The sequence below is a fragment of the Oppia nitens genome, unplaced genomic scaffold (genome assembly GCF_028296485.1).
Source record: "Oppia nitens isolate AA-2021 unplaced genomic scaffold, nextdenovo-longstitch-racon4-pilon3 scaffold25_pilon_pilon_pilon, whole genome shotgun sequence".
Lineage (NCBI taxonomy): Eukaryota > Metazoa > Arthropoda > Arachnida > Sarcoptiformes > Oppiidae > Oppia > Oppia nitens.
Genome location: NW_026533205.1, coordinates 1,334,453 through 1,354,977, shown reverse-complemented (window position 1 = coordinate 1,354,977; position 20,525 = coordinate 1,334,453). Strand labels below are relative to the sequence as shown.

At 22.7% G+C, this 20,525-nt stretch overlaps 2 protein-coding genes across 2 annotated transcripts; both read right to left on the bottom strand.

Annotated features, from left to right (window-relative positions):
• Positions 1-9,118: 9,118 nt before the first annotated feature.
• Positions 9,119-11,517, bottom strand: LOC128954190 (L-sorbose 1-dehydrogenase-like). Its single transcript, XM_054299761.1, has 3 exons — positions 10,818-11,517; positions 10,573-10,719; positions 9,119-10,073 (listed from the first exon to the last, which is right to left on the bottom strand). The coding sequence occupies exons 1-3, from the start codon at positions 11,506-11,508 to the stop codon at positions 9,121-9,123; spliced, it is 1,791 nt and encodes a 596-aa protein (XP_054155736.1). The 5' UTR covers positions 11,509-11,517; the 3' UTR covers positions 9,119-9,120.
• Positions 11,518-17,925: 6,408 nt separating this feature from the next.
• LOC128954175 (L-sorbose 1-dehydrogenase-like) lies at positions 17,926-20,209 on the bottom strand. Its single transcript, XM_054299746.1, has 3 exons — positions 19,565-20,209; positions 19,180-19,465; positions 17,926-19,115 (listed from the first exon to the last, which is right to left on the bottom strand). The coding sequence occupies exons 1-3, from the start codon at positions 20,198-20,200 to the stop codon at positions 17,926-17,928; spliced, it is 2,112 nt and encodes a 703-aa protein (XP_054155721.1). The 5' UTR covers positions 20,201-20,209.
• Positions 20,210-20,525: the final 316 nt, after the last annotated feature.

The following is a 20,525-nucleotide window of genomic DNA, read 5'->3' as shown; positions in this document are numbered from 1 at the left end:
AATTGATAGAAATGTTTGGCTATTATTAGTTGTATTTTTTAGTATAATTATAATGATTAGTAAATTTTTAGAAATCATAAATAATGGTAAAAATAATAATAATAATAAATATCTATCAATTACTTTATGGAAAATTATACGCATATATCTAAATCAAAGTAAACTATATTATTATTATTATTATTATTATTTAAAATTTTATGTTAATTTTATAATTAATTTTTCTAATTTTTTTTAATAAAGTTTATTTTAGAAAATTCAAATTAAATACAATATCCCTATTGATTATATGGTTTAGTCTATTGTATCTAATATTTATCATATGGTTTGCTGTCTATATAAGTGTTCAAATGATTATCAAAGAAAATGTCAATCAAATCGACACATTAGATAACTTGTATAATAGCCGTGACGTGATTCCCGTTATTTACCGGACATCAGCTTTTGAAAAGATATTTAATGTTATTATATATTATGTTATATTATTAATAATAATTGAAAATATTTTTTTTAATTTAATAATAGGAAAGTACAACTAAAATAGATAGGGAACTAAACCATAGGATTAACCAGAACCGGGATATTAGTATACGGGTATACAATACTAGACTGGGCGATCATTTACCCGAAAATTACGGGAAATTTTTCCACTATTTAAACAACGGTAGACTAGCACTGATGGAAAGTAGTCTATTAGTATTGTATAAAAAATGTCTGATTTGCCGATATTTACCAGATATCCGATGGCATATATCCCGTTCAAAATTTTATCCGTTTCCCAGTGTGTTTGGTTTGAATAAGTATCTGGATAACAATGTGACCCGGGTTATTGATAATATGTATATATATATATATACTATAGATATTTACATACATTATATATATATATATTATTATTTTTAATTTTTAGCGCAAAAACAATTGTCACAAACGGTTTGATTGATAAATGGCTGCTTAGGGTTAACCAGTCATTGATACCCAAACTAAATGATCTGTTAGTAAAACAATGCGCTTTTGGTGACGATTTAACTAATAATAATAATAATAATAAATCAATTGCTTATCAAACAATTGATTTTATTGTTTTCAAACGATTTTTAATTATATGTATTAGTTTTATTTGTATAGCTATTTGTCTGATAATTGTTGAATATATATATATATATTTTCAAATTATTTTAATAATTTATAAATAATTTATATGCATATAAAAAATGTATATATTAAACAATTAAGATAATTAACAAAAAATTATTTTTTTTAAATATAATATTTATTATTTTATTTATATGATTTATAGATAAATGCAAAAAAAAATAAAAGTTTAAAAATAAAATTTTATAATTACATATTAATGTGTATACAGTATTAATAGGTTAACAATTAAAATAAATAAATTATTTTTATTTTTAATATACTAATAATACTAATAATTATTATTATTATTATTAAATGTTTAATTTAGTATTAATTTATTATTAACACAAACACACACAAGTATAATGTTTGAAATTATATTAATTATATATTTTTACTGTATATTTATTATGTTATACACTTTCAAATTGAAATCAACTCATATATATATATTAATTATGCCATAAATATAAATTTTAAAAAAAATTATGAAATATATTATAAATTAATATATTATAATAAATAAATAAATATTTAGTATTTTTATATACAATATATATATAGTATATAAATAATACAATATTAAATAAAATACAAAAATACAATATAATAAATATAATAATTAAATACAATAAATAACCAAATATTATATTAGTATTATTATATTATACAGTAATATTAAAATATTTTTTATTATTATTATAGTATAGTAGTATAGTATATATATATATATTGCTAGTGTCTGTATAATATATTATATAATTTATTTATGTTATATTTCACATTATATTTACATATCATATAATGTACTGTATATACAATAAACTAAAAGAAAATTATTATTATATTTATAAAATATATACATTATTAGTAAAATCAATAATCAAAAAAAAATATTCAATTTAATTTAGTTATGTTTTAGTTTGTAAAATATTATAAAATAATTTAACAACAAATAAATATTATGTTATTGAAAATATCAGTCATTTCAGTTAGTTTTTAAAAAAAAAAATTTATATAATAGTAAAAATATTTATTTTTTAAATAAATAATTTATTTTATTTTATTTTTTGAAAAATGTTTAGTGGCTTCCATGGGTTATACCTAAAAAATACTATATTAATAATAATAATAATAATAATACAAAAATTATATTAATGGGAAGTATGACTAAATTATTTGATATATTACAAGCAAAACTAAATTATACGTATGTATTATCCAATCAATCAATTAATAATAATTAAAATATGAAAAATATTATTAATTAATATAACTATTTTTTTTAATTAAATTATTAATGTTTTTTTTAGGTTAGAGTTAGTTATACCACAGTTTAATGGATGGAAAGGATTAATCGATGATTTATATAATAATGTATTTTATTATTAATTAATTAATTAAAATTAATTAATTAATTTTTTATATTTAAATTATCTGATAATAATAACAATAGGTAACACATATAAGTTTGAATCCAATGTTTATGACATCGGATAGACTGAAAAAAATGCAATTTTCACGGGTATTGTATACAACATTGCAGATAATAATGACTACTAAATCCCGGGATTTAATGAAACAAACGGATCTAATCGACTATTTTAGACAAATTGATAGAAATGTTTGGCTATTATTAGTCGGAATTTTCAGTATATTTCTAATTAGTATTAAATTATTAGAAATCATAAACAAAAATAATAATAATAAATATTTTAATAGCGATAAATATATATCAATTACTTTATGGAAAATTTTACGCATATATCTAAATCAAAGTAAACTATATTATTAATAACTATTTATTTATTTATTTTATGTTAAGTTTTTTTTTTTAAAAAATGTATATATATAGTTTATTTTAGAAAATTCAAATTAAATACAATATCCCTATTGATTATATGGTTTAGTCTATTGTATCTAATATTTATCTTATGGTTTAATGGCTATATAAGTGTCCAAATGATAATCAGGGAAAATATCAATCAAATCGATACATTAGATGACTTATACAAAACACGTGACGTGATTCCTGTCATTTACCGGACATCAGAGTTTGAGAAAATATTTAATGTATTTTTTTTTGTTATAAATTTTTAAATATTAATAATATTTTATTTAAATATTTGTTTAACTAATAATTATAACAACAAAAAATAATAATAATAGGAAAGCAAAACTAAAATAGATCGGGAACTAAACCAAAGGATTAACCAGAACCGGGATATTAGTATACGGGTATACAATCTGAAACTTGGCGATCATTTAACCGATAATTACCGGAAAATTTTTCCACTATTTAAACAACGGTAGACTAGCACTGATGGAAAGTAGTCTATTAGTATTGTATAAAAAATGTCTGATTTGCCGGTATTTACCTAATATCCGATGGCATATATCCCGTTCAAAATTTTATCCATTTCCCAGTGTATTTGGTTTGAATAAGTATCTCGATAACAATCTGATCCGGGCTATTGATAATATGTATATATAGTTTTTTTTACATACATATATATATATAGTTTTTTATATACAATATTAATATTTCAAATTTTATATTTATTTTTAGCGCAAAAACAATTGTCACAAACGGTTTGATTGATAAATGGCTGCTTAGAGTTAACCAGTCATTGATACCCAAACTAAATGATCGGTTAGTAAAACAGTGCGTTTTTGGTGGCGATTCAACTTATGTTAATTTAATCCTAGATTTTCAAACAATTGATTTTATTGTTTTCAAACGATTTTTAATTATATGTATTAGTTTTATTTGTATAGCTATTTGTCTGATAATTGTTGAATATATTTTCAAATTATTTTAATAATTAATTAAAAAAAAAATTTAACAATTAGGTTATTTAAATAAATATATATACAGCAAATAAACTATTCAATTTTTATTTTAAATATAATATTTAAATAATATATATTATATAATAAATAATTTAGATTATTTTGAAAATATTATTTAAAATTAAAATTTTATTTTTGAAAAAAGTTTAAACTAACATTGAAAATAAAATTTCTAAAATGTATTTATTTAGATTGAATATAAATTATAATAATTATTAAAATAATAACATTAAAAATAACACATAAAATATTATTTAAAAAATAATAATTATAATAATAGATTTATAAAATTAATTTAACACCTATGATATTTATGTTTAAAATTTTTTATTATGTACTGTATATATATATAAATCATAATTTTATATATAAATATATTTAAACTATGTATTATAAATAGTTATAATTAATTTATAAATAATTTATATTTAAATTAAACAATGTAATAAAACAAAATTATCATGGTTAAATTTTTGTTTATTTGTTTTTTTTAAATGCACCAATGTAAAACACACACATATATATATATATACTATTGAATAATAGGAATACCAGGTATACCAACAAACATAATGCACGTAATTATTTTATGCGCAACACAAACACACATACACACTGATACACACACACACACACACACACACACACAYACACACACTGATACACACACACACACACACACACACTGACACACACACACACATACACATACACACACACATACACTACAATACATTAGACCAACAAAAAAAACATGTATAGACAGACAACACCTACTTTTATGACTACTATTACTACTACTACTACCAGAATAATAGGCGCACAGAATATTCTCTAATACATAGTGTACTACAGTATATATATATACAGTATATATTAAGCACAGTTAGCTCAGCTATATATATATATATATATATATATATATATGTATATACTGTATATATATATAAGCTCAACCAGTGGTGTTTTTTTGTTGACTATACAGCTGCTATCGTGTGTATGTTAGGTTAGGTGACTTATATACTGTATAATACTGTATATTAATAATGGTGTGATACCTATTAACTTAATTTAGATAAATAAATAAATATCAATATTCTGTATATATTTAAAAAAATTGTTTATTTAATTTTATTTAGTTTTTTATTGTACTTTATATATATATATATACAACTAAATACTAAATCAATCAATCAATAAATAGTTGATAAATTTTTGTTTGTGTTATCCACATATCTAATTGATAATAATAATAATAATAATAATAATAATAATAATAATATCTATCCTATTGTTACCTATTATTACTGTATTGTGATATATATTATATTAGTATTATAATAATAATAATATTCATTGTTATATTGATTTTATTATTGCAATAAATAATTTTAAAAAAATATTCTGTTATATGAAAAATATATATTATATACAACACACACACACACTGTATATAAATAATTTATATTAAATAATAATAATAATAATAATACTAAACAATCAACCAATCAATCAATATGTTTAACACTAGCTTATGGTCACACTATCGGCAACAGCGGCTAAAAAAACAACGATCCGCCGATACTATTGATGTCAACCGTATTGTTGTTACCCATGAATACCTGGCCACCGGTGACGATACCACCAGCACCGGTAGGTGTGGCGGATCTATGACCGGTATACTACCCCTACTAATCTATATGTCCATTATAATTGTGATCGGCATCATTGTTACCGCATTGTTCATCTACTATGATAAAATCTATGGCCATAGTAATATGACTATTATTTAAAATTATTAATTAATTAATTATAATAAATTAATTATAATAAATTAATTATAATAAATTAATTATAATATTTAAATTAATTTAAATAATTAATTATGATAAATGATAATTATCAAAAACTATTGAAACTTATATATATATATATCAATATACATGTACATATATATAATGTACTGTATAATTGATTATTGTTGAAAGAAAATAAAATTATTGATTAATTATTATTATTATTATTATTATACATATATTTTATATAATTTTTTAAAAAAAAAAAATAATTTATTGAATTATGTGTTTCATTAATTATTATTATTAAATGTAATATAAATATACATTTTTTTTATTATTATGCCTAACATGTTATTTGCTGTCAATGTTATATAAAAATTTATATATATAAAACTGTTTGCCATTAAATTGAAAATATTGTTAGTTTATTATTATTATTATTATTATTATTATTAAAAACAACTATTTATATGTATTTATATGTATTTGAAAAATTTTGTTATTATTATTATTATTATTATACTGTATATCTTTATGATATATATGAAAATATTTGCAATTTTTTTTAAAATGTTATTTATATGATATAAAGCACACTGTTTTCTACTGGCATTTAATTATATTTATCTATTATTAATAATAAAATTATTTTATAAATGTTTTTTTATATAATATTATATATATATATAAATTTTTAATTTGTTTACCAGCAAAAATGTAATTAATCCTATTGTTATAATTTATTTAAAAAAATAAATAAATATTATTTAATAAAAATGTTTTTAAATTTATAAATTTATTAAAAATTTATTAATAATAATAACAAAATTTTTGAATATTTACTTATAAATCTATATTATTGTTATGAATATTATATTTCAAACTAAAATAATAATTAATTTTTTTATAATATTAATATCTAAATTTAATTATTTATTAATAATTATCTAATATTTTTATTTTTAATAATAAATTACAACAAAAATCAATTAATTATATTTTAAGATATTTTTTAAACAAATTTAATACATTTTTCATATAGACTTTTGTACGACTAAACCAATTACTATCGATTTTTTCCTTATTATTATTATTATTATTATTATTATTATTGTTATTATTGTTGAATGTTTTATAATGAAACACATAATGTGTATTATTTGTTAGCTGTGAGGACACACCTATTAAAAATATAACCAAAAAAAATAATAATAATACAAAACAGTTAGTAAACATCAATTTAATTATTTAGAAAAAAATAATAAATGAGAAAATAAATATTTAGTATATTAAAAAAATATATATTATATTATATATTAGTAAAACTAAATTACTTAACTGTATATTAATATATATATATACAGTATATATAATATTTTACAAACAAAACAAACCGTTTGTAGGCATATGTTGGCCATTACTGTCCAATTGATAGACAAACCAATAGTTCATTTCCTTGGGATTTTCAGCTAACTGTCCAATTGAGTCTACATAGTAGCCCATACCTGGATAGTGTCGACCGGTAAACCTGTATTCATCCCTATGTATGAGTGCCGATATCTTCAATGCATCCATAATTGTCTGGTTTTTAGCCATCAATAGCCTAACCGTATGGACAGTCGTATTGTTGTTGTTGTTATTATTATGGATTTGTTTGCTTAATCTGATTGCATAACTATTGTTGGTTTTGTTGGTATGATTTTTAATGGCTGTTATTTATTTAATTAAATAAATTATTTATTTTTTAATTAATTATTAATATTGTAGATAATATTTTAGTATTTTTAAAAAAAAATAATAATGTTTATACTTTACCATTATCTAACATTAAAACATAATTTAGCTGGTTCACAATTATTAGTATAGTTATTATTATTATTGTTATTATATATTGATTTATAAATTTTAATAAAAACATTTTTAAAATTTAATTATTTAATTATAAACAACTTTTTTTTTATTAATAATTTTTTAGTTTTCTAGTTATTTAATAATAAATATTAGTTTTTTTTGGTGAAAATATTATAACTGTTTATTATAACAACTAAATTACAACAAATATAAAGTAAGCATTTTTTTATTTAGTTAATATTTAATCATTTAAAAAATACTGATAATATATTTTTTTGGTTAAATAGATAAATACAATGTTTAAAATTGAATTTTATATATATATATACAGTATATATAACTTTTAAAAAAATATTATTTAACATACTGTACATAAATTATAAAATTACAAACATTTAAATAAATAAAAAAAAATATTTAATAGTTTATTAACAAAACAGTGTTATATAATTAACTACAATATATTAATTAATTTTATTTATTTATTTAACTACAGTATAACTCATTGCTAGTATTATTAAATATATTGATAGCATTACTATAACTACATTAATATAATTAATTTTAATTATTTAAATTACTAAAAATTTATAATTCAGTTTATAAATATTTTATGTATTGAAAAAAAAATTTTCTACAAAAATAAAACTATTTATAACATTTGATATGATATGTTGTTTATACTTAATATTGTTATAGTGTAAATGTAATAAAAATTTTTTTTTTGTTTATTTAATTTTATATTAAATTATCACACATATTGATATTAGAGGGGGAGGGGAAAAAATTAAACAGTTATTTATATAATAAGTATTGATAATATAATTTTTTATTAGTTTATTAAATTATTAATGATATCTTAGTTTAAAATTGAAATTTGTTTCCATATATATATATATATATGGACTTTGCATATGTACTGTATGTGTATGTGTTTGTGTTCAATAGGTTTACATTATAAATAAAACTGACTAATAGATAATTAAAACTATTAAATATAGACAAATAGATAGATAAAGGTCAGGGAGTTTGTGTAAGAGAGAAATATATATATATATATATATATATATATATAGAGAGAGAGAGAGAGAGAGAGAGAGAGAGAAAGAGTTAATAATAAATAATAATTATTTTAGTATTTTAGTATATTTTTATATATTTTAGTATTTAGTGTATTTTAGTATAATTTTTTTTAGTATTCAAAAAATATTTTTAAATAAATAACAAACACATAACAAACAAACAAACAAAAAATAATAATAATTAGAAAACAATAATAATTTTCTATTTTATTTATATATAATATAATTATAACTTAATTAAAAATACAAAAAAAAATTAGTCAATCGATTCAACAACAAAAAAATAATAAAATAATTTTTGTTTTGTTTAATATTCAGCACAGTTAGCTTATTATTATTACTTAATATTTATATAGCTTCACTTAGTTTAGTTATCTATAGTTAGCTAACTGTCCTCATCATAGATAATTGTGCTGATTGTGGCCATTATCTTGTTTGATCATATCGGCACACTTTTCGCCGATCATTACCGACGCTGCATACGTATTGGCATTGATCAATAGGGGCATAATTGACGAGTCGCATACCCGCAGCCCGTGGACATGTTTGACACGACCGCGCGGATCGACCACTACGTCCGGCCGACGTGGATCACCCATACGGGCGCCGCCGACCAAATGCCAGCCCGACTTACCCGTCTGACGGATCAAACAATCAATATATTCGGTACATTCGTACAGTGAAGGGGACGACCCGTGCGGACAAAACTGACAGCCGGGTATCGGTTTGGCCAACGGCTGGACATATTGGCTGAACGATGAATGCAATAGTAGTTTAAACATAAATCGGATATTTTCGATAAGTAAGGCCCTGTCGTTCGGGTGCCGCAAAAATCCCTGATCAATGAGCGGCGGTACTAACATATCCGAGGATTGCAATCGTATTGAACCCCAACTCTGTACCCGATAGACATGCGGTGCAGTCATCGTCAGGAATTGGCCTAAATATGGCCGAAAATATTCACGCCATTCGGCCAACTGTTGTTCATTGCCCCACATTTCCGATACCTGCGAATCCAAGTTGAGGACATTCTGGACAATTGTATAGAAATACAGATCTGGCCAATCGGTTTGATTGTTTGACTGGCTGTTAATGTATGTAATACTATCGGAGGCGTAGGCCAACGGTCCCGATCGGGTTGTCCACAGTTGATACATTTGCTCGATAGATAGTTGAGGTCCGGGTCCTCCGAGTCGCGGGTTTTTCAATACCATATGTATGCTGACTGCCGGGTGATCTTGGAGATTGTCGCCGACGGGCAGGTCGGCTATGACCGGTATGCCCAGTGAGGTCAGATGATGACCGGGGCCGATACCCGATACCATCAGCAGTTGCGGTGTACGGACCACACCTGCAAATAATTTCAATAAGAAAGTCATATACAGTATATATTTTAAAGGATATAATATAAGTTAAATAAAATTAATTGTAATAAAGTTTTTTTTAATAAAAAAAATAATTATTATTTAGTAGGATTGCCACCACTGTGTGTGGGTGTGTGTGTGTGGGTGTATATATAAGTATTTAATTAATTTATTGGAGTAATAAACTAGAAATAAAATGTTTAATAAATGTAAAATATTTTTTTTAAATGCATCCTGGTGTTTAATTTATCCAATGTTATAAAAAAATAATTATGATTATTTAAACAAATTAAGTTTTTTTAAATAAATAAAATAAAATAATAATATACAAAAGTATCTAGCACATATTTTTTTTGATAAATATTTTTTTAAATAGTTATATAACATTTTGAATAGGTTTTTTAAAAACAACCTTGGACATTTAGTCAGCTATTAGACTACTATACTATATACAGTATATGACTACTGTTATTATCAATTACATACCGGCGCACAGTATAACCTCTTTACGGGCCATAACCGTATGTTTGATACCATCCCTTAAATATTCGACACCTATAGCCCGGGGTCCGTGGGTTGACTGTGCAAACAATATTTTCGTAACAAACGAGTAGACCAGTATGTTTAGGTTGTCTACAAACAAACAAACAATAGTTAAAAAACTTATACTACTACAAAACATGACTGACCCCTCACCCACACACCCCTACCACCCAAAACCCAAAACCTACCGCTATGTGGATTGGGATCAATATAGGCATTGGCAGTACTCGATCGTAGGCCGTCGGCAGCGGTCGACTGGGCAACAGTAGTACCCAATTGATTGGCACCGTTAATATCTAGTGATTGTATACCCAATTCATTCAATGTTTGTGTCCACAGAGCCAACAGTGGGGCCGGTCGCGGGTCGCTACTCACCCGTAGCGGTCCCTGAGTTCCGTGAAACCCGGGATTGTTGGCCAGAACCAGCCGATCGGAATTATTCTCGGATTTCATAAAATACGGCAACACTTCCTCATAGCTCCAGCCTTGGGCACCGTAACTGTAGACCCAGTTATCAAAATCGCGTCGATTTCCCCGATTATAGATCATACCGTTGATTGCTGAGGAACCGCCCAATCGTTTACCATTGTTGGTGTCCATTACGCCGCCGGTAAAATATTTTTGCGGTACCGACGGATCGCGCCAATCAAACTCCGGATTATCGATGAGGACTTCGGCCATACCGGGTATGTCCGATAGTACCGATTGTTGGCCACCGGCTTCCAACAGTAGTACATAGTTATCAGGGTTTTCGGTCAGTCGCATGGCTATGGGTGCACCCGAAGCACCGGCACCGACAACCACATAGTCGTACTCAGAGAAACGTTGTTTTTCGTCCAGCAGTCGATTGTAGCGCATCTGCCTATCGATCTGTATCATCGATATTGTCAGCAACTGTAGTATAAGAGTGGGTGCCGTTATAAACGAAACCATTATTTTTTAATTAATTAATTAACTTATTTTAATTAATTAGTTAATTAAATTATTATTATTTTTAAAAAAAATATTCACATATATAACTTTTTTTTTAAATAAATAATTATTATAAATAATTTTAATTATTATTTAATTATTTATTATTATTAATAATTTTGATGATGATGTTGATGATGATTATTATTATTATTATGTAATTATAATAATTTTTTCAAAAAAATAAATAAATATTATATTATAATAACAAAACAAAAATAGTTTTTTTCAATTTGTAAAATATATAGAAAATATTTACACACAAATTATATAAATATATATTTACACAAAAAATATTACATTTAATATATATTACAAGTATTACTGTATTATTATTATTATTATTATAACAATAGATTTTTAGGGAGAGGGGAAAAAATGTTATTTTATAAAAAAATTTTACTAATTAAAAAAATTAAATATTTATTTTATTTAAAGCAGCATGATTTTTTTATAAAAGTGTTAATTAAATTTATAAAATATAATAATAATAATAATAATAATATACTGTATAATGAAAACAGTAAATAGTTTTATATTTTAACACTAAATATATGATAAAAGCAATACTACTTTTACTACAATAACTATTTTAAATAATATACTAAATGCTAGAAATCATGGGATTAATAATATTTTATTATAAAAAAAATAATAATAAAATTAAATAAAATTAATATTAATATTAATTACTAATACCAAAAATAAGGGGGAATATGGGGGGAAAATGTGGGCTATGGCTGAAACTGCTTATTATGTCAAATATAGGTATATCCCTTCCCCCCCCTATTACAGGTAGTAATTGTAGACAGTTATGCTTAGGGGGGGGGATTGGTATCGCCCACTACTACTAGCCCTCAGTTAGTTTGGTTACGCCCTTTAATGAATTTATTTAATATATTTTTTTAATAAAAAAAACAATAAATAAAACTATTTTATATTAGATTTATTTTTTTTATGTTATAAAATTAAATACTCTCTATTTGTAAGATAATCTGGCAATTACTGGTACATACAGTATCTAATAGTAATAAAATTTTATTCATTGTTTTTTTTTAATTTTATTTTTTACTCTCTCTCTCTCTCTCTCTCTCTCTCTCTCTCTAAGTTTTATATCATAATTATTTTTATTATTGATTTTTTTTTGTTGTTGGTTTTATTTCAACAAATAACTAGTTTTTTAAGAGAGAGAGAGAGAGAGACCTTTCCCTTAACTAGAAAAGCCTTGCCTTTTAATATAATAATAATAATAATAATAATTGTTTGATTAAAACACACAATTATTGTATAAATAATTTTATTTAAATAAATATATTATTATATATTTATAAAGAATTTGGATTAAATTTTTATGTTTTTGTTGTGTTAAATAATTAAACAAAATTTTTTTTTTTTATTTAAATATATTATAATTATTATATTATAATTATTATATTAAACTAAAGTTTGCTTAAATACTGATTAAATTTTTGTATTATTATTATTATTATTATTCAAACCGCTTGAGGGCCTAATCGATATTGTGGTTAATTTATCTATTATTTTACAATTTATTTTATATTATATTTATAATAAATACCTTAATATTGGAAATTTGACAATAAATTTATTGTTTTTTTTGTTGATAAATGTGTTAATATATAGTATATTTGATTTTATTTTCTAGTTTAACATTAATTTATTATTTATTGTATTTATTGTATTTATTTTTATTTTTTTTGGTGTACTCTAAATGGTAATTATAAATAAATCTATCATATTGTTTAAATATATTTTAAATTATATATTATATATATAAGTTAACTTGACATTATTTAAATATTTTTTTTAACTGATATAAAATTATTACTAAATAATTGATTATAATTTTTAATAACAATTTTTTTGAATAACATTTGAAAATCTAGATTTTAATTTTTTTTTAAATTTTAATAAAATATTACAAAACTATAATTTTATTTTATAATCAATGATACATACATACAATATATATGATATTTTATTAGCAAATTTCAATTGAATATTATTTATTAAATTTTTATTTTAATAAAACAACAACAAAATCGATTCAATGAACAAACAAAATATATATAGTTTTATAAAACTTTTTAAAAGTTTATATTTATATAAAACTAATTAATTATTATTTATAAATATAATAATAATAATAATACTGTATTATAATTATACTAAATATATAGTAAATAAAAAATAATAATAAATAGTTTCCGATGTTTATTATTGATAAATACTGTATAATTAAAAAATCAATGAACTTTTATATAGAAAATATATATATATATTAAAGTTTTTTTTTATTATTATTATTATTATATTTGTTTATCTTTTTTTTATTTTGTTTAAGTAATAAAATTTATTTTCGATTAAAAGATATCTTACATTAACTTTAAGTATTAACTATCGGTATATTTATTATTAATATGAAATAATATTAGTATTGAAAACTATTTATAATATTATTAATAAATACATATATATATTACACTAAATACTTTGACATACATTTTATAATATTTTATATATTTAATAAAAAAATTTAATTCAAAAGTATCCAGGTAAACTGTTATTATATATATTATAATTTTTTAGCTTACATTATATAATTAACTGATTGCTGACTAAATTAAATAGTCATTAACTAAATTGTTAGAAATTATTTTATTTTAATTTTATTTTTTATATAACATACTTATTAAATATTTTCCCCCAAAAAAATAGAAAATAATTTACTAATAAAAATAAAAATTAATTAAAAAAAACTTAAATAAAAAATATAAAAATGTTTGTTACAAAATATTAGTAGCTATTTAGTCAACAATAGTTTAGGTAACTATTGTTAACTATCGCATAATAATAATAAACAATAAAAACATTTAAAAATGTAAAAATAATATACAGTATATTGTTTTTATTATAGCAAACATTTTATTTGATAATAAAATACCAACAAAAAAAATAATTATGAATTTGATGTATTTGTTTGATAATTATCGTAACTTTTATATATATATATATTAACCGTAAATAAAACATAATAATTGTATTATTATTTTTTTTTTAAATATAAATATAAATATATTATTGTTATACAATGTTATTATATTATTTAAAAATTTAATTTATGCATAACAGTTTATATAATTATTTTAAAAAATGTTATATTAAAAAAATATTTTAGTATTTTTATTATTTTTATTGGTATGTTTTAGTTAAAAACAATATAAAACAATATCTATCAATAAATTAGTTGTTTTTCCGTAAACAATACATTTGTTTTGTTATTTATTTATTTATTTTTTTAAAAAAATAAAAAGTTATTTAATTTAATATATATATTAAACAATTATAATATTACACATTAAATTTTATTGTATATAATTATAATATTAATTTAATAATAATAATAATAATTGAATTTTACTGTTTAATAGTCTATTAAAATGCAATAACACTTAACACAATAGATACTGTTTATTATTATTATTATTATTATTATTATTATATGTATTAAAATAATTATCATATAAATACATTGTTTTGTTATTTATTTATTTATTTTTTTGTGTATATATATAAATTATTTAAATATATATTATTTAAACTTGAAAATTTTAATATAATATTTTTTATTATTTTTTTTTGTTCAATGATATTATTATTACTGAAATATTTAGTAATAAAATATATAAATAATTTTTTGTTTTATACAATAATACAAATGATATTTCATAATCCATAATAAATCTCTATTTTAAAAAAAATATTTTTCAATATAAATATAATAATAATAATTTAAATATACAATAAATTATTATATTATTTTTAAAATGGTTTTTTTAATGCAATCATTTATTAAGGCAATGTGTGTTTGATTGTGCTATAGATAATACATTTAAATAATTATATTATTATTATAAAATTATTGCTTTAAAATGTTGATTAACTATTTTTAACTTAGTTTTTATTAAATAATAAAAAGTAAAAATTTAAATATTATTTTGCACACAAAAAAACTAACAACAAAATAAAAACTAGAAAATTTGGAGCAAATTTCAAAACAAATAATTTTAAAATAATTTTAAATAAAAAAAAACAATAAGAAAAGTAAAAACTTTTCAATAGCTTTTAGTTATAAAAATATTTGGAAAATTTTTTAACTAAATTATATCCAATGACTAATATAATTATCTGAATATACTGTATATATGTATATATATATATATTTTTTATTAATATTAAAATAATAATCATGTGTTTTTGATTTTAATATTAATATTTTAATAATTATGATATATATACTGTATATATATATTGAAAGAGAAAAAATTGGATCAAATAATTAAAAATAACAAAATTTAAAATTATTATCATAAGAAACTTTATATATTAATAAAAAAAATTTTTAACAAAAATAAAGTCATAAAAATTACTATTTTATATTAGTTATTTTTCGTCTATTTTTAAATTATAATAATATCTATAAATTTAATTAATGTATATATTGTTTGCTGTTTAGTAAAGTTATATATATATATATATATGAAAAAAGTTTTAACTAATTTAGAAATTTACTTAAAAATTTTTTTAGATAATTATCTATTAATTTTTATTATTAGAGAAATAAAAACATTTATTTAAACAGCAATTAACATGTTTTCAATGATACATTATAAATGTTAACTAAAATTAAATAATTTTTTTACAAAAATAAATGCTTATTTTAATTTTTTTAACAAAATTATAAAATACATTAACATTAATAATAATACGAAATAAATATATAATATAAACATTTTATTTGTTTTTTCATAATGACATTTTGACTGATTTTTATTTAATTAAAATAAAAAATAAATAATATTAATATTATCAATTAATTTTATCGATTTAATTTTATTGAAAAAAATTATGTACAAGTATAAATCATTATATATAATATTAAACACCGAAATTAATTAATATATAATTTAATGACAATTTTTTTCATTATTATTTATATTAAAAGTTTTTTTTAAAATTATTACAATAATTTATTACAAGTAGTATATAAAACATATCCGCCATTTGCATATCTATTAAATAATATTTTTTAAGTACCTAGATTATTTTTTAATAAGGAAATTTATATTTGATAAATTATCTATACACTAAATCACATCAATAATAATAATAATAATAAACCTAATTATCTAAATATATTTATTTATTAAAATTTATTATTATTATTATTATTATTATAGATATTTAAGTTAACAATCATTTATAAAAATAATAATTCTAATAATAAAATTTGAATTAATTATTTTCTAATATTATAATTGTTTTATTTTTTTTTGAAATAAAATTAATTGCTTATCAAAAGAAAACGGGAATATATTTAAATTTTTAAATATAAAAATTATTTTCAATTTATTTTATTTATGCAAAATCATGGGTGTTATGCTATTATAATCTAAAAAATTAATAATAATTTTATATATGATATCTATATAATACTAATACTAAAACTTGTTAATTAAATCTTATTGTTTTTTTTTGTTGAAAATCATTAGATAATATATATAATAAACTTTTAAACTTTAATGAGTTGAGAAATACATGTATTATATATACAGTATATTTCAAAATTTATTTATTTGTTGTTTAAAAAAATACAAATAAACAAAAATAACAGTAATATTTATTTTTTAAAATAAATCATTAAATCATATTTATAATAATAATAATAATAATATCAATAATATCAAACTACTGTATTTAAAATGCAAATAAAATTTTTAAATATATTTTACAATATTATTAATATATATATATTAATAATATTTATTTAATTTTGTAATACAGTATAATTATACAACAAAAATTACTAGATTTTTAATTATTATTAATTAAATTGTTAAATCTATAATCAATTTTATTATTAATATATATTATTTTTATTTTAAAAAAATATTATTGAGGTATAAATTTTATCTTGTTTATTTTTTTTATTGTTATTGTTATTATTAAAATTGTTTTTATAACTTAATTAATCTCAATTTATAATTATTATTATTATTAACGAGATATACAGTATATATATATAAATATTAATTATTAAACTAAACTTTTTTTTAAATTTTATTTTAGTTTTATATTTAATTTACATATATATACTTTATCATTGAAGATATTAATGTATACAATACTAAACTTAAGTTAATTATTTATTTTATAAAAATAAAATTTTTGTTTATTAATTAATTATGACATTTTGTTTATTAATTATTTTATTTAATATTACATATTATTATTACTATAATATTATTTTTTATACCATTGACTAACATAATGTGTGTCACCATTACTACTACTACTACTACTACCACTGCTACCACTGCTTATTGGTACTAACCTATCGCCATAGGTGCTGATCCCGGTGCTTATATCCCTACTACTACTACTACTATGACCACCATTACTACTACTACTACTACTATAGTCGCCTAGAGTATAGCTACTGCTGGCACTGACCTTCAACGGTACGGTATGTCCATCATCCATATTAGGATAATAGCCGTCATTATTATTATTATTGAGATGGTTGTCCTCAATAATCATATCGGCACACTTTTCACCAATTGCTATGACCGCTGCATTGGTATTTGAATTGGGTATCTCAGGCATTACCGAACCGTCGCATACACGCAATTGCTGGATATGTTTGACCCGCAAACGTGGATCGACAACAGTATCCGATCGGCGGGGATCACCCATACGATTGCCTCCGCCGTAATGATAGCCCGACTTACCAGTCATACGTATGAGACACTGGACATACGGATCGCAATCCCATAGCGGACGGCCATCCTTACAGTACTGGCAGCCGGGTATCGGTTGGGGTATCCAACGGATCCATTTGGCGAAGGTTGATGTCTGTAGGAAACGTAGTACCCATTTGGTTATGTCGACCATATCGGCATAATCGCGTGGATCGGCCAACATTCGCGGGTCAATTAATGGCTGGACGTACGGGTTTTTCGAGGCCAACCGTACGGTACCGAATGACCGACATATGAATAGATGGGGCGACGACTCCAATATGAAAGTATTGTTATACGGCTCGAAATATTGACGCCAAGCGGCCAAATAGGACGGAAATTCGTTGATCATTACGGCCAGATTGCCGTTATAGCGGGCCGTGGAGTAGAAAAAAACGTTTGGCCACTCGGGATCCGGGTTGGTCGACGAGCTCAAGTAGGTCATCGAATTGGTACCACGGGCCAGCGGTCCGGTACCGTTCAGATACAGCTGAAACAGTTGTTGGGTAGTCATACCGGCACCTGGGATACCAGTTACGCGCGGGTCGATTATGGTATGTATTGTCGATGCCGGATGATCCTGTATGTTGTCGCCGACGGGCAAGTCTAGCAGGACTGGTATCCCCAGTGATTCCAGATGTTTTCGGTGACCAATACCCGATAGCATCAGTATTTTCGGCGACATAACCACACCTAATATATTAGATAGGGTTTAGTTAACTATAGGATAAGTGTATGTAATAGTCTATACACTTACCGGCCGATAGTATGACCTCCTTTCGGGCCCTGACCGTATAGGTTTGACCTTTGCGATCAAATTTGACGCCCGTAGCCGTCAGACCACTACCACCACCACCATCACCTGTATGTTGTCCGTCAAACAATATTTGGGTAACATAGGCTTCGCATAGGATGTCCACGTTTTTCGGTCGCGGCGTCAGATAAGCGGTGGCCACACTCTGTCGGATACCGGCATCGATGTTGGACTGGGCTATCATAGTGCCCGCCTGTCGCGGGCCGTTAATGTCCAATCGGGGAATGCCCTTTTTTTTAACAAAAAAAAAACAACATTACGGTATACTATAACTACTACCCTACCCCCCTCTCCACCACCACCCCACCAAAAAAAAAACAATACTAACCAATTCCATAACTGCCTGTTCGTGCAATTGTATGACTGGCCGGGGACTAGTATCCGACGATACTACCAACGGTCCGCTGGTACCATGCAATCGGGGATTGGCGGCAACTATCTGCTGGTCGGTATTATTTTCCGATCTCAACCAATAGGGTATGAGTTCCTCATAGGACCAGCCTATGGCACCGTACTTTTGGGACCATTCATCATAGTGTCGCCGATTACCTCGATTATAATGCATACCATTGAACGATGACGACCCGCCCAACAGTCTACCCATATTATAGTCGACACCGACACCCGTAAAATATGGTTGCGGTTGTGTACGAAATTGCCAATCAATATCCGTTTCCAGCAAACCGTCGGCATTGGCCGGTATATCGCTGACCACTGTTTGCGGACCGCCAGCCTCAAGCAATAGTATACTATGGTCGGGTAGACTCTCGGCTAGACGTCCCGTAACAATACCGCCACCAGTTCCCGATCCAATAACTATATAGTCGTACTCTTTGTTGTTTAATAACTGGTCACCCGATTGTTGCGGTGTAACCAATCGGTTATAGTTTGTCTGCCGCTCGATGGACACCAACGATACGGTCAGCATCTGCAGTATGAGACTGATTGGCGGTTTTGCGTACATTTTTTTTGTTGTGTTGTTTTTTTCAAACAATTATTAATAATAATTAATTTAATTAATTATTTTTTTCTCATCTACTAAATAGTAATTGTTATTTAAAAAAAAAAAATTTCAATTATTATTATTATTACTAAATAAAAAAAGTTTTTTTCCGATCACTAATATTGTTCACATTTATTATTATTAATGATTAGTATTATTATTCAAAAAAATAAATTAAAATATTTTTTTAACTATTAATATATTATTAGTTATATTTAATAATAATAATAATAATAATAATAATATAGTTTTCACTGATCACTGGATTTGAATACTAAACTAATAA